We start from the raw sequence: 16,597 nt of genomic DNA, 5'->3' as shown, positions 1-16,597 counted from the left end.
GCTGATGCAGGGGGCGCGGGTTCGTGCCCCGGTCCGGGAGGATCCCACGTGCCACGGAGCGGCTGGGCCTGTGAGCCATGGCCGCTGGGCCTGCGCGTCCGGAGCCTGTGCTCCGCAATGGGAGAGGCCACAGCAATGAGACGCCTGCCTACCGCAATAAAATAAAATAAAATAAATACTGTCTTTTCTTCCATTATATCTTCTGATCACTGTTTGTACATATGAAGGCTAAAATATTATATATATATTCATTTTGTGCCCACTCATCTTTTTACATTCTCTTATTGTTTGTAGTAGGTTTTCAGTTGATATTCTTGGGTTTCCATAATGTAATGATTATATATAAAATACCATCTACAGATAACCCTTTTCTTTCTAATACTACTACTTTTTCTTATAATTATATTGATACAGTATTTTCAATTAGAAAAATCACTTAAATATATGACTTTTGAAATAATGCATGCCCCTTATATTTAGCCCTGAATAGTGTCATCTTGGTAAATACAATTAGAGTTGTTTAAGTTGTACATATTCTGAATTCCTCAGTAAACCTTTAAAGATATTTAATGTTACTTTTTTAAAAAATAGTTTCTAAAAAATGAGGTATTCACATTGAAAATAAATATTTTTATTAATGATACTTATTTCACTGCTTTTTTCCTCAGGATCAAATGGCTATTGCATGTGGATCTCGAGCTCATTTGGAAAAACAATCAATTGCTCAGGTGAGGCTTTCATCATGGATCAGTTTTCTCCTTTTTTACATATACATTAGCATGAGATAAGCTTTCATACTTAATCTCATAAAGATGAGGTTCCTTTCAGAAGAAAGGATTAGCATATTCAGGAATTGATTTTTTTTTTTTTCATGAGTATACAGGGAGGATGTAGACTTCACTTTGATTTTGGATACAAGCAGCTCTTTTTTTAAGGCACAAAGAGAGTCCCCATTCAGTTATTATATAAGGCAAATTTCTCCAAGTGATCCATTTTTGAACCTATCAACTTGCCTTTAGTTTTTCTCATGTCAGCACACTTAAGTACTATATTTTAAGTTTTATTCAAAGTTTAAATTTGTTTTTAACTGTTCCTCTTAGAAAAGCATTATACCTTCAGATTTGTAAAGTTGTACTGCCCTTTTTAGTATATTCAAAAAAATCACTGAAGACATTAACTTCTTCAGGTTGTAATTTACAGATCAGGCTAAGAAGCTGGAGTAACTTTGAGGAAAAAAATATAATAAGGAACTACTCTGTGCAGTATTTTTTATTTTAATTATTTTTTCACTTGAAAACGTAGACCTAATGTATCAAGCTCCGTAACTGTCCATTATATTCTTAACAGTTCATCTACTAGATTGGTCAAGTAGATCAAGAATAAAGCCATATTTTCAGTGCAAGGTCAAAATTATCTGGGGTGTTTTGTTTGTTTGTTTGTTTTTCCTTTAATGCATGTTCTTAGGCCAATCCCAGACACTAAGTCAGACTCTAGCCACGGGACCAGGAATGTGCCTTTTTAACAGTTTCCCAGGTCACCCTATGCATACCAGAGTTTGAGAACCAGCAGAATAAAAGATTGAACCTTTCCCTTAGTGATTCTGAAGTAGGACATGAAAATATTCTCATTTTTTTCCCAATATATACTGATGGCAGAGTCATAAAATCCCTTAAGGATTTTGCTCAAATGTGGAAACCTGAACTTTCCTTTTTTGTTTTTGTTTTTTTTTCGCGGTACGCGGGCCTCTCACTGTTGTGGCCTCTCCCGTTGCAGAGCACAGGCTCCGGACGCGTAGGCTCCGTGGCATGTGGGATCTTCCCGGACCAGGGCACGAACCCATGTCCCCTGCATCAGCAGGCGGACTCCCAACCACTGCACCACCAGGGAAGCCCCTCCTTTTTTTAAGAAATAAATAATTTTAACATCTTCAGCATCTAGTCCAAATGTAACTCTATAACCCTATGGACTGTTATTGGTGTTTCAAAAAGGTTAATCTGTTAACCATAGAGAATCAAACTCCTAGAAATTTAACACTGAAAGAGTTTAGAGATTAGCTAGTCCAACTTCATCACTTTACTGATACACAAGAGATAAGGAAAGAAAAAGTGCATGTGCGAAATGTTCAGCACATTATTTATCATTGTGAAATACTAGAAACTATAAAATACTAAATCCCAACACTAGAAAGTGTACATATTTCCCCTGGACGAAATGTCGTGCAGTGATAAAATAGATGATAATGGAGACTGTATAATCATGTTGGGAAATACTAACATATTAGGTTGTATGGAGAAAAAAACAGTATGATATTGTAAATACAGTATAATTGTGTAAAAAACACTTAATGAAAATAGACTGATGTTAACTTAAGGGTTTTGTGAGTAAATTTGGTCCTTTTTTAAAATATATATATAGATAGGGGAAAAGAGGATTATCTACTTGGAAAGGAAAAAGGGTTGGAGAAATAGGAGGCAGTAATTAGGAAGCAGTTGAAGTAATCTAGGCAAGAAACAGTTGGGACCTGTATTGTTGGTGGCAGTAGAAAAGAACTACGGTTTTTGATTTTGTTTTTAACGGTGCAAATTCTCTCACTTAGAACTTCCATTGGTTGAAAACTCTTTGAATTTTTTTCCAGAATAGTAAGATGAGGCTGTGCTATGGTCTGAACCTTCTTTTACCTAGTGATGCTTTTAACCAGTCATCAAGGGATCTATTCTAGGATCTATGCATTTATAATTTATCTTGTCATCTATCCATCCATTCCTCCATCTGTAAAACTTAGTTACTGACATAGTGCTTTTGGACCCTACAGAATTGGCTGCTACTCTAGAAAGAAAGGGTAAACTGGTCCACTGACCAGAGATCAGCAGTTGTCCTCTGCAGATGCTACGTATAACTCCTGCTGAGTAGGCTTGTAGTTCAAGTCCAGGTGATTCTCACAGAACTATACCTGTCTTATAGAAGGTCATCTCCAAGGGGCAACACAACCATCTGCCACGTGTCCAAGAAAGTGCGGCGTGGCCTTCCACTTCTCAGCCATTAGGGTGTTCTCTTAATGTGCCATAGGTAATATAGAGCCTGCATGGTGATCGATCTGTGGACAGTGAGAAAATTATAAAAGTATTAATTAACCAAGATAGTAAACAGCAACTTCAGTAGCTTAACTGTGTAGTTTTCAGTCTTATCTGTCTTAAATACCTTTACACATATTCTCAGTTAATCTTACCGTCTGTTCTGTTGCTCTCTTGGAAGACAAACATGCATGATACAGCCATGGGAGTCTTTCAGGCATCCTTAAAAGTGTTCATATGCCCATGTGTTCTGTATAACAGTTAAAACAGTCATGTTTATATTGTCTGGGTATTCTCAAACTTATCATTTTTAAATGATTCAAAATAGAATCCATTACTGTTTGTTTGATCTCTTTAGATTTTTTTTTGAAGAGTCTGCTTCAGTCTTAGGACTTCTTTAACTTCTCTTTTTAAGATAATAAAATTACCAGTCAGCTTTAAATTTCACCTGAATTCCTTGTTTACATTTCATAAACATTAGAGATGATTGTTAATATTAAAGCAGTGAATGTTTTTAAATGTCTACTTCAGAAGTTCATATAATGCTATTCTATGACTTTGTTACCTTCATTTAACTAAATAAGTCTATCCTGTAGTATGTTTTTAGATGTCTTCTAAATTCTAAGACATTTTGCCAAGTTTTAAAAATTAAAGAAAGTTCCAGTTGTTTGTAGATTATATTGTTATGCTTTTCAATATGTTAGAAATCAAATAAGTTAAAGTCCTCATGTGAACTCAACATGTTTCTGTTTTTTAAAAAAATAGCCATTATCCTAAAACAAACAAAAATGTTCTATTAGCATCCAAGCAAAAGCAGTCATGAATATTTTCATTTGGTTATTAGTAAGCTCATCTAAATCATGTTAAAAATCATTCAAGGAGAATAGTTTATAGGTATTATTTTTCTACCTTTTTTTTTTTTTTGCGGTACGCGGGCCTCTCACTGCTGTGGCCCCTCCCACCGCGGAGCACAGGCTACAGACACGCAGGCCCAGCGGCCATGTCTCACGGGCCCAGCCGCTCTGCGGCACGTGGGATCCTCCCAGACTGGGGCACGAACCCACGTCCCCTGCATCAGCAGGCAGACTCTCAACCACTGCGCCACCAGGGAAGGCCAATTTTTATTTTTCTGTCTTTCGATTTCTGTTTGTTCCTTTCCTAAGTATAAATGCTCTTTTGGAGGTTTAATCACTCAACCAGTATTTATTGGAAATATTTTAAATGAAAGGCACTGAGCAAGCTGTTGTGAGATTCCCAAAGTATTTTAAGATGAGGTTTCTGCCCTATCTGCTTAGAGAGGTAAGACATACTTACATCAAAACATAACTAACGATTCTAGGTGATCAGTGAGAAGTGCTAGAGCTTTTCAAAGAGTTTGTTTTACGTACCCTATAGATAAGTATTTTATTCTTCCTTCCCTTCTTGCCCTATTTAATACACAAGTGAAACTGTGGTCAGGAGGTTAAAGTGAGCTTTCAAGCCTTCTTCCCTTATTAAAAGCTTTTATTAAGTTTCTGTTACTTCCTGTACCAAACACTTGGTTAAAGGCTTTAATATTATCTCATTTAAACTTTACAGTACCTTTGTGAGGCAGGCATTTCGTTCTAGATGAGAAAAGTGGGATTTAGAGAGTGGAAGTAACTTGTTCAAGGTCAGCCTGCTAATCATTTTTTTAAAATAAATTTATTTATTTTTTTTTTTTCTGCATTGGGTCTCCGTTGCTGCATACGGGCTTCCTCTAGTTGCGGCAAGCGGGGGCTACTTTTCGTTGTGGTGCATGGGCTTCTCATTGCGGTGGCTTCTCCTGTTGCGGAGCATGGGCTCTAGGCATGTGGGCTTCAGTAGTTGTGTCACGCAGGCTCAGTAGTTGTGGCTCACAGGCTCTAGAGCACAGGCTCAGTAGTTGTGGCGCACGGGCTTAGTTGCTCTGCGGTATGTGGGATCTTCCCGGACCAGGGCTCGAACCCATGTCCCCTGCATTGGCAGGCAGATTCTCAGCCACTGCACCACCAGGGAAGCCCACAGCCTGCTAATTATTAATGGAGCCAGGATTCAAATACAGGCCTGCTCAGCTCCGTGGCTTTTCTCCCATCATTTTTTCACTGTTGAGTCATGATTTTGTTCCATGGTGACAGAAAAAGACATGTGAATGAAGAACAATACTAAAGATTACAATAATGAAAAAGAAAATCCAAAAGGAGGAAAGGACTTTTATTTAGTAGGATGAGATATTAAATATTCTGCATAGACTCTTACTGGTTTGCTTATGTGTATATGTAAATATCATTCCATGGGTCTATTACCATAATTATAGAAAACTTTAAGAGATCTTATCTTTTTTTAATCCTAAATATGAAAGTCTTGAATTCAGTGATAGTTAATGATTTTTTTAAAGTTTGCATTGTTTAATGAATAATGGAATATGTGTCATGTTACTACTAATAATAAAATTAACGACTAATAACAATAATGAATTCTCAGATAGGATTAGACTACTTAAGTTTAATATCCAAAGTATTAAAGAACTTTCCTGTTAAAATATATTTAATCAGAAATATCTGTCATAGTTAGAGACACTGGGTTTTTGTTTCAAACTCCTTTCTAGTCTGTGACACTCTGCTGTACCTCTTCTATCGCATTCTCATTAGCTAGGTATCATACTTCAGGTTGAAATCTTAGTGTTTCATTTTTCCAAGATATTCTGGTAACTCACCTTTTTTTGAAACTGAAATGTGTTTGGGGCACAAAATATAAGGTGAATGAGATGTTCTCCTGGCTCAGAGCAGCCCTCCAACTGCTGTGGTACATTTCTGGCACATTGAAGCCCTGACTCTCACAGGCATTGTGATTCTTCTTGTCTGACTCCACCTCCAGGAAGTGAGTAACTACTTTTCTAGCCTCTGTCCAGCTCCAAGCATTAGGCGTCCTCACAGTTTCTAGAATAGACTTTGCCTGTGCAGCTAATGGAACAATGGCGTTCATGTGTGAGATCTACCCAGTCAATTAAGTATTAAGTTGCAGTTGTCTACAGCCAGGTGTTTTCAATGTCTCCTTTATAGATAAATAGAAAAGTCATTTATATTTTGTCTTTGTTTCAGCGTTCTTACTTCCGTACTCTTCTCATGTATGGGTTCCACTTTCTGGTGTGGTTCCTTTGTGTCAAAGGAATCAGGGATACACAGTGTGGGTTCAAATTATTAACTCGAGAAGCAGCGTCACGGACGTTTTCATCTCTCCACATTGAACGATGGTAGGTTCCTAACCGGAATGTGTCTGGTGTATCTTATACAGCAGTTTTCTCCAGGTAATGGGCAGCAGCCCTGTAGTCCCATAACGAACATCCAGGTTTAAACAAAATTGACACTTATATATGTAAACTTAATCTGTACCCTTACTAGTTTGGTTCTTATTTACCTCAAACCAAACATAGGGTATAAAGTTATATATTTACTTTAATTGTAGACAGTGTAAATTGAGAGGCCTGAAAACATCCTGTTTCCTTAAGCTTCCTTTTTTTCCTTCAAAGAAAAAAGAAAAAGCTCAGACATATCAAAGCAGAAGAGGGTTGCCACTTTCTCTCCTTTCCTTTCTTTTGCCGGAGTAAGTTCCCTCTCCTGCCTAAGACCAATCCTTGGACCTCTGCATCCCCTTCCACCTTCTAACAACCCAATCCTGTTCACTTATTTTCTCTCCTGTGTATTTAGCCTTTTCTCTCAACCACATCTTTCCCATCAGTTTTTTCAAGTTTAAATTTCTCTTGCCATTAGAAAAACACCCTCTCCATTGACCCCTGCCCCCAGCACCCCTTCAACTCTAGCCCTCTTTCCTTTCACAGCGAACCTTTTCTTGGAAAAGTGGTCCATATTCAGTGTCCCCATCTTTTCGCTTCCCACTCACTCCTCACCCATCCTCCCATCTAAACATCTAGTTACCCTCCTATGATTAAATCCAGTGGTCATGTTTAAGATGACGACTTACCGTCTCAATGAAACTGTCAGCAGCATTCGGCCTCTCTTTGTCCCAGACCTCGCCTCGGCTCCCAGCCTGTTTAGGGAATAACAGCCTTCCCCACAGCCCCTCCGTATATCCAGCCCATGACCGAGGCCTGTTGTTTTGAGCTTTTATGTCCCTTCATTTCTCTTCATCTTCACCACAATCCAAGACATCATCAGTTCCTATGCTGCAGTCCAAGGGGACCCTTCAGAAATTAGAAGTGATCAATCAGATGCACCTCTTCTGCTTTCCATTGCCTTTCGGTGCCTTCCAAGGCCTTGAGAGGGATACTAATAGGCAGTATCAGTATTGATATTACGGCCTGGCCCACCTGAGTCTCCATGTGCGGATTCTTCTTCTCACCACCCACTGCCCCTCCGTCAAGTTCTCCTTATCCTTCCGATCTTCGTTAGAACAACCTGCCCTCACTCTCTGTACCAGATCAGATGCCCCTGATTGTATGCTGCTGCAGTGCCATAAGCCATTCTCGTAGCACCTGTCACATCTGTAGTGTTTTATTTGTGTAATGTTTCTTTTTCTCTATTAAAACGTAAGCTCTACAAGAGCAAGAATCCCATCTGATTTTGCTTATTGTATAGCAAAGAGAGTGCCTGGCACATCATAGGTACTCAGTAAATACTGTTGAAAGAATACTTACTGTTAGTACTGGGTTCTGTGTGAATTCTGTTCATGGTGGGAGTCTGCGTAATTATTCCAGTAGATGTTCATTTTTATAGTCTCTATAACTTTCATGTGTCTATTTGCAAAGATCTGTTATCTCCGTAGAAAGAGATGTCATATAATCTTCCCAAATAACTTTAAAGAAACTGTAGTTTCAGAATTAAAATTATCAAACATGTTTTTGAATCTTTCTTTCCTAGATTAAAATTTTTTAAGTAATGTGTATTTGGTTTTAAAATTTAGATGCATGTTTCTATTATGTTAAAGAATAAAATGTATTGATAGTTAATGGACTCCAAAATCAGAGGATCTTATTTATTAAGAAGCCGCTCTAGAAATAAAGCCCTCCCTCTGCATTAGATGTTTTTCAGTCAGTTGTTATGTCTCCATCTATGGTCAAAGAGCTACGTTCTTTGTAGTTCAAAAGGAAGGATTTAAAAATGGAGAACATTAGGGTTAGGGTTGATGACTTAAAAATTATGAAGTTTCCTTGTCAGGACTGTTATAAGTCAGGATTGTTGTAAGGCAGCATTGTCCAACAGAAATATAATATGAGACACAAATGCAAGCCATATATGTAATTTTACATTTTCTAGTAGCCACATTAAAAAGTAAAAAGAAAGGTGACATTTATTTTAATGCTATATTGAACACAATATAAATGTAGTCATTTCAGCATGCACTCAGTATGAAAAAAATACTGAGCTATTTTACATGCTTTTCTTTGTACTATGTCTTCAGAGTACAGTACATCTCAATTCAGACTAGCCACATTTCAGTTGCCCAGTAGCCAGCTACATGTGGCTAGTGTATTGACCAGCACTGTTCCAAGGTTTTATGGGATTTTTAAGTTAAAAAACACGTTTTTATTTTTTTCTTCTTTAAATTTTATGTTCATGTGCATGCCTTTTTAATTATTTATTTGCAATTTGATTGGCATAATATTGACCTGACTTAAAATTTTAGCCTCTCACATCTCTCTTTAGGGTCCAGTTATGTTTATGTTGTGCCCATAAAGGAGAACACCAAATACACATGTACCAACCTGATTAGCAGTATACCCTTCACCACAGTTATGTTTCGTTTCTTTATTTAAACATCTCTGTTCCTTCACTTCAATCAAGAAAGACTAAAGAGCAGATTTGTTTTTTCTTATGCAGCATAAGTTTTAGAAACCAAATTGTGCATCCACTCATTTCCATATGTGTCTCCTTAGACGGTTTTTTTAAGAGGACTTGTTCTAAAGATTCACTGAAATTTTTCTCGTAACTTTCAGGGAATCCAAGTCAAGTAGAGTTTCTAGGTATTACAACACTTCAAGGTATACGCTGTACTGCTGAAGTTAAAAGACTACAGGCATCTCTTTGATTCCGAATTACTTGAGTATGGGTAACGTTAAATGTTACATATAAATATGTATATAAAATCTCCATCCTCTGAACTCTACCTCACCTAAATTCTTTCCATTTAATGTTAAGGTATAATTTGACCCAATTTATGAATAATTTTTTAAATGGATTCTTTGAAATGTACTTCTAGTGAATTTTTTTAAATTTTTAATCAATGTTATTCATGTTTATAATTTAAAGTCATTCCATCAGGCTTATAACAAGAAAACAGTTGTCCTTTGCCCCATCTCCGTCCATTCCCCAATTCCTGCTCCCTCACTCTAGTCACTTTCATCTCTTTACTGCTTGTTTGTGGTGTTTGCTTTCACATTGAAAACAATGGGTCTGCATAGCTACGTCTCAGTTTTTCAGTTTTAGATATTAATTTCCACAATAGGAAATCAATGGACAAGTATTTCGTTCTCTTAAACTCCTGTACACCCTCCACAGATATGCTCCTAATACAGTTTTCAAATAATGTTTGCTTAGCTCAGCATTGATCGTTATAGGTGGGTAAAGAGAATTCAAATTTGAGCCGTAGCATGCAGTGGGATTATATGACCCACATAGTTGTAGTACTTTTTGTTTTTCTAAAGGTAATAACTGGAGTTTTTTGCTGGCATTACTTGACCATGGATCTAACGCTTGTCCTCACTCTCTGACAGAAGCATAAGTTCCCAGACACATCAGATTATGCCTCAATTCCATCTTTTTCTTGGAGATGGAAAGCCTTTCTCATTGGCTCTTTCTTTCTAGTTGTGTCCTGGCCTGCTGCAGCTCCTGTCCTAGATCTTGTTTTCCTTGGTTTCCATCCTAATTTAGTAGAGCACACCTCTCTTACACCTCCTAAAAAATATGAGAAAGACACTGCGAGACCCCACATGTAGAGACGTGCCTTGATTCTACCCTCACACTTGTTTACCAGTTAGCTGGAGAAAGAGTTATAGGTTGGAAATCCTTTTTCCTCTGGATTTGGAAAGCATTGCTCTGTTGTCTTTGGCATCAGTGTTTCTGTGGAAAAGTCAAATTCTGTCAATAATCTAATCTTGATTCCTTGTGTATGGCATGTTTTTTCCACCCCACTTTGGAAGCCTTTTATTCAGTGTTTTGAAATGTCATGATTCAGCGACTTAACATGGCTCTTTTTCATGCATTTTGTTGAGTACTCAGGAGGCCCTCTAAGTCTGGAAACCCATGTCCTTTAGTTCTGAGAAATGTCCTTTATTCATTTCTTCGATGATATCCTCTGTCTTTTCTCTCTTCTGTCTTATAAAACAGATATAGAGCTTCCCTATTGATCCTTTCGTTTTATTTTCTCTCCCTCTTCCTATTTTTCTTCTTTTGAGATTTCCTCAATTTTATCATCTAACCCTCCTTTTAAATTTTTATTTCTGCTATCAAAACCTCAATTTCCTGCAATTCTTATATTCTAGTATTCATTTTTAAAAATCTGTTCTTGTTTCATGACTACAGTAGCTTCCACTAACACTTTATTTTCTTCTTTCCTTGCATTGTTTCTGTTGCTCCAGTTTTTTTCTTTATGTTTGTTTTTATCATTAACGTTTATCCTTAGATATCTTTAGTACGGTGCTAAAAATTTTAGCTCATCAGCAGCTGGGTGCGTGGTCCACAAACTCTGACTGATAGATTTCACTACAAATTAAACTAGTGGGGCCATTTTGTGTGGGTAACTCCCAGCTGTCACTATGTTTGGGGCTGGTCATTTTCACTAAAGTGGGATCCTTCAATTTGCTGCCTAAGAAATATGATCCTGGCTGCCAGCATTCACAGAACCGGCTGGAAGAAAGGAGAATCTCATACAGATTTTCAGTGAGCCCTCCGGTTTGCAGCCCACCTGCACCTCCACTTACAGAGGTCACTTGGGCCCTTGATGCCTGAGCCTCGGGGGCTCTGTGGTGCCCATTAACCTGCTCTGGGCTTCTCCCTCTGCCGTTGTCTACTTTCTAGTTACCACTTGTCTAGCTACTTTCCAACGTTCACATTTTTTTTGTTGTTACTCTCATCTTCTCTTTGTTCTCGTATGGTTATCCCATCATTGTCGTTTTAATTTTAGTGGGATTTCAGGAGGGAGCAGTAGGGTGTGTGTGTGTGCCATGTTTAGCAGAGTCTCAACGCACTCTTTGTTCTTCAGAAATACATCTGTTCCTGAGGTAACAGCTGTATCAGGAACTGAATAACAAAAGAAAACGTGGTGACTCTGCCCTCCCCACATTTACCAAAACTCAAGAAGTCATCTCAGTTGGAGAATAACCCTTATGCTGCTTCTCTTTATTGGCATAAGGTTCCATCCAGAAGTACTTGGTATTTTAATTATAATGTTTCCTTTGGTAACAGATTGGTCTCTTATTTGTAATATGGTGATATGAACTGCAGTTTGTTTTGTTTTTTGTTGTTTTGGGGTGTTTTTTTTTAAATAAACATCTCATGTCTTCTAAAATGTTTAAGGGGAGAAGTGTATAATAAAAATAATAGTTTATAAGATGAATAGCCCTTTCAGTTTTTTTAATATAAAAAGAATTAATTTGTATTTTAGTTTATCGGTGGTTTTTTTACCCCACTCCTTTTCATTCATCATTTTTATGTTGTTTTGTGTCTTTGATAAGTCACTAATTCTACATGATATCTTTGGAGAAATACTTAATAATCTTGATCTGATTATTAATTAGCATTACTCAGCAGCCCATTAGGTAACTTTTTGGTTTTATGTTAAAGGAAAGTTTTAAGGGTTAATATTCAAATTATTTCCTTCTTTCATGAGTGTCACAATTCTACTTAACGGAAGTTTTACTTAGTTCTTTTAGAAACACAAAGAACACATTTGTAGGTGGTTTTATTTATCATCTTAGGTAAATATTTTATTAGGATAAGGAAAAGCATTAAGTGTTTTAAAAAAAAATAGTTTTCATATTGAATTATCCAAACACTTGGGATTTAAACTAGTTGCATAATGGATGGTGGTGGTATTGTAGCCAAGAAAACAGAACCCCCAAATTCAGATTGTCTGGAATCAGGGAAATCAGATAGAAGTGGATTTTAGGCGTTTTCTTGTTTGTGCTCACATCTTAAAACCAAGCCTGGGAAGTCTGAAGTGTGTTCCATGCAGTCTAGAAAGTGGGGCATTTCATGTCTCAAGAATGAAAGCAAAACAGTGAAAGACTTCAGTGCTTTTTGAGACAAGTAAAAGCATGAAATGCAGCACAGGCAGTGGTGCTTCTCTTTTTGAGTTTAATGCCAGTGAAAGGAAGCAACTGGTTGAGAGAATTTTGTAAAAATCCAGGAAAACTTCTAAGTCAGGATTCAAAAATGTTAAGGAAAGCAGATTCGACCAAAACCAAAGGGCTGATTGAAGAGGAGCTTTTTAAGAAAGAGTCTTTCCTAGGTAGAAGGAAGGCTGAGCTGGGAATACAAGCTAGAGATGATTTTAAGTGTATGTTAAAATGAGACAACGTATCTAATTCCTATGTATATATGTAGTTATACCCACGAGGCCTTTCAGGCCAGCCTAAACTGGCTTTTCAGTTCCACCAGCTACCAGTACTGTATTGGCCAGGATGGCATTGGGGAGGGGAAGAGGGAAGGCAGGCCACAGGGACCCCGTACTTAGAAAAGAACCCTTGATTCTTTGGCGGTAGAAGAATGGAATCAAGCAGCTCTGAAGTGACTGAGAACATGCTCTCCTAGGGCTCCTCAAGGTTCTGTTTTACCAGCTCTCTGAATCTGTTGAAAATGCCATCAGTTCTGTCTCTTGAGCTAGTTAAGGTTGGGATTTGAAAACCATCAATCTTGAACATTTCCAGGATTAAATTTTCTCTTGGAGCCCAGGAGGCCGTTTTTACCTCTGAGAGTTTCTGAGTTGTGACAGAGACGCCATATTTCTCATTTATATGTTATGCAGTGACACGCGATGTTATATTATTTGCCTTGAAGCTCCTGAACTACTTTGCTTTTATTTGACCTTATGTTTATCTGGCCTTCACTTTTACAATATAAGCTTTTATATCTGCTGTGTAAGCTTCTTTAAAATATGCCAAGGTAGAGATTTAATTACACTCTGTCTTTTTAAAAATAAATAGCAATGTATTTTCTATTTCAGGGCATTTGATGTAGAACTGCTTTACATAGCACAGTTCTTTAAGATCCCAATAGCAGAAATTGCTGTCAACTGGACTGAAATTGAAGGTGAGTATTATTGTTTACATTACAGCTGATCTTAAGTGGGGGAAGACGTCAGACCATACAGTTGTCCAGTGAAGTCAGCTGGCTTTACTGTCACCCCAGCTCAGCTGTCCTAACTCAGAGGCAGTTTCATAGACAGTAAATACTGCCTGCTAATCCTTGCCACCCTCCTCCAGCTGGCTTACTGCCTTCTGTAAGCCCATAATTCATTCTGTAAATGCCTTCTTCTCCTAAGAAGAAGTCTCTTCTTAGGGTCTTCATTAGGCCTACTGGCTTGCCTAAGCAATTCAATAAAAACTTGTACAGTAGACAGGATCATGGTGATTTCAGGCTAGAAGCAAGGTGAATAGTCTTCAGATAAACTTTATTGTTTGTAATACCAATTTTTTTTTAGTATTATTTCATTACTCAGTGAGTTTTGAGTACCTACAAACCACTGTGCAAAGCTAAATGACGAATTAGTTGTTTTTACTCCAAATGTCCATAATCCATTCACAGCCGATTTTTAACTGGCATCTGTACATATATCCAAAAATGTAAAGATTTCTAAGATTTAAAATGTGAAATCTATCATACTTCCGAATAATTTCTATTCAGAAAAGCTTAGACAGCGCTCACTGTTTAGAATTTAAAATATATTCTATTGTTCTCCTTTGCTTACCTTAGAATGATCCTAAATTAATTCACAGTGTAGGAGCAGTTAACTGGAGACTTTTTCAAAGTCACCTCTCCCCCAGGTAAGCATGGCCTCCTCTTGAAAAGTCACTGTTGAAGTAAGCAACTTCACATGTTTAGGGACAGAAAAAGGGTAGGAACCCGTCTGGAAATCATACAAGCTCTGTAGACCTCTTGGAGTCTTGCTGAATCATATTGAGTTTACAGCAGTGTGACTAATCTCCACAGTAGCAGCCTAGACCAAAGGGGATGGAAGCAGGAGAAAGGATGCCTCAGGCTCGTTAGGATCAGCTTGGTGGATGTGTCTGTGTTGATCTGTGCCCAGCACAGACTCTATGGGAAGCTGAAGTGGGGAAAAGTAAAAATATGTTTCATTTTATATCAGTTGCTCACTTGCATTTCTCAGAGAGTTGAGTGTTAAATCTCGATAACCAGCACTTAGCAGTTTTTCTGTTAATCATCCCCAAACCCTCAGCCGTATACGATCGGTGCCTCCCCACTAGAGCAGGGCCACCTGAAATTCTCACGGTTTAGATCCTCCCAAGTTTTATTTCACTTCCAGGTGTTTTGTTTGTGTTGTTTTTAGAGAAACCACTCACTTTGGCTTTGAAGATATTTAAATCTCTTATCCATGATTTAAATTAATTACAGTGGATGTGTTAACTTCATTGTGGTAATCATTTCACAGTGTATATATACAGCTATCAAATCATCATGTTGTACACTTTAAATACATTTCAATTTTATTTTCCAATTACACCTCAGTAAAGCTTGTGGTGGTGGGGAGAGGTGGGAAGAAAGGAACAGAGAAAGAAGCTAGAGCATTTGGGCTTCAATCTGGAAATTGTCAGTGATCGTCCTGTGGTCTTTACCACTTCACTCTACCATCCAGCATGCCAGTTACCTGAGATTGGAGGGCAGGGCAGGTCTGCTTCTGACTTACCAAAAAAACAATTCCAAGGGGTAAAATCAAGGAATATAAGCTTTTAAGACATGCTCAAGGAGGCAGATCTCATGCAGTCAACTGCACTTGGCATGTTGTCATTTGACAACCACTGGACAAGAAGATGGCCTATAGCTAAGGTGTATTTATTTTATCTGATTGAGAGCCTTTGGTAGAATTAGAATAAATGTTGGGTTTTTGTCTTGGCTTTCTTATCTCAGATTATTAATCTGTACTTGTATTATGTATAGAGGTGTATCTGATTCTCTGTAGTACATGAGATTGAAAAGCAGTGTGTAAAACATGAAGATTTGCCCCCGAAAATCATTTTTAAATGTACAAAGGAATTGTTTAACAGACATACATATATAATATAAATAATGTAAGTTAAATTAAGGTGACTAGAAGCTCACAAAGGTCGTGACTTCTAAAATACAATTTTAAACTGTTATGTTTCCTGAAAATATATTTATTTTTAATTATTTTTAAATTGCAGGTTCTAAATTAGTTCCATTTTGGAGCTGGCTACAGATGGGCAAGGACCTACTTCTTATACGACTTCGATATTTGACTGGTGCCTGGAGGCTTGAACAAACCAGGAAAGTGAATTAGGTGATTTGCCATCTTTGGTTGTATTCTTATCCATCAGTATCACATTATTTCACTTGAAATTAAAATTTTAAATAAAGCTGGAATAAAACTGTTCCATTGTATGCCTTTTGATAATTTTAAAGAATTTACTCCAGCAGTACAAATCTTTATACCTCTTTTGGACACAAAAATTTTTAAGGTGTTTGTAACAAAAGTCAGATTTTCTTTTGCTTTAGCAATTTTATTCGTTTAGATTAATTATCATTATGATTCTGAGAAATACAATTTTTAAACAGAAGACAGAAGCGATTATTCTTACTCTAAAGTGCCTTATTCTCATGAACTTAAATATAAACCACAATCATATAGGTGTTCAGGGATTTAAAAATAAATGTTTAAATATATATAAATTTATCAATATTAAACCCATAAAACTTTTTCATTCTGTAAAAGTCTAGGAAATTATGTTAAAGAAAGAATATAGGCTTGCTCACAAAGGTATCCACTTTCTCATACAGTCTTATTTATCTCCTTCCAAATTTTTCTTACTTCCTGGCAACCCTAACCTCTTGAGTTCATGTTAATAAAAATTGGAAATTCTTTATTAAAAAGAGAAAGTTTTGCGATATTAATAAATGTATTTAATAACATCAGAAGCCTGTGTTTTTGAGAAACTAAAGACTAAAAAATAGCAATTATAAAACAATGAACTCCTAAAAATAAGAATTAGATTGTTTCTGATGTTTTAGAGAAAATAATAATACCTAACATTTACTGAGCGTTGACTGTCTGCCCACCACCGTTCTAAGCACTTAGTATATAATGACTCACCTAACTTTTACAATAGGAGAGGGAACTCAAGGCATAAAGCAGTCACTTGCCCAAGGTCACAGAGGTAGGAAACAGTAGAGTTGTGACCCTAGCCCACATAGTCCGGATCCAGGGCTTACACTCTTGAATGAGTATGCTACTTCAGTTTCTGACAGTATGGTAACTGGGGACATGTAAGTAGAAAGTTTCAGAAGCACGTGAAATACAACATTTTAAAGACAAGACTT

General features: G+C 37.1%; 1 protein-coding gene across 3 annotated transcripts in view; it reads left to right on the top strand.

Moving 5' to 3' along the window:
• ALG5 (ALG5 dolichyl-phosphate beta-glucosyltransferase) overlaps positions 1–16,597 on the top strand; it is a 36,452-nt gene that overhangs the window by 18,055 nt on the left and 1,800 nt on the right. Inside the window, exons 7-10 of one of the 3 annotated variants that reach the window (XM_079902623.1) lie at positions 669–728; positions 6,170–6,321; positions 13,248–13,333; positions 15,445–15,560. In XM_079902623.1, the coding sequence (XP_079758749.1) occupies positions 669–728; positions 6,170–6,321; positions 13,248–13,333; positions 15,445–15,560 (414 nt within the window). Of the gene's footprint in view, positions 1–668; positions 729–6,169; positions 6,322–9,021; positions 9,286–13,247; positions 13,334–15,444; positions 16,301–16,597 lie in introns of those variants that run through there. The other 2 variants (XM_079902625.1, XM_079902624.1) reach the window with 2 other exon arrangements.

This window comes from Stenella coeruleoalba (assembly GCF_951394435.1).
Source record: "Stenella coeruleoalba genome assembly, chromosome: 18".
Classification (NCBI taxonomy): Eukaryota; Metazoa; Chordata; class Mammalia; order Artiodactyla; family Delphinidae; genus Stenella; species Stenella coeruleoalba.
The sequence above is the reverse complement of the archived record's forward strand: the minus strand, read 5'-3'. Positions and strand labels throughout refer to the sequence as shown.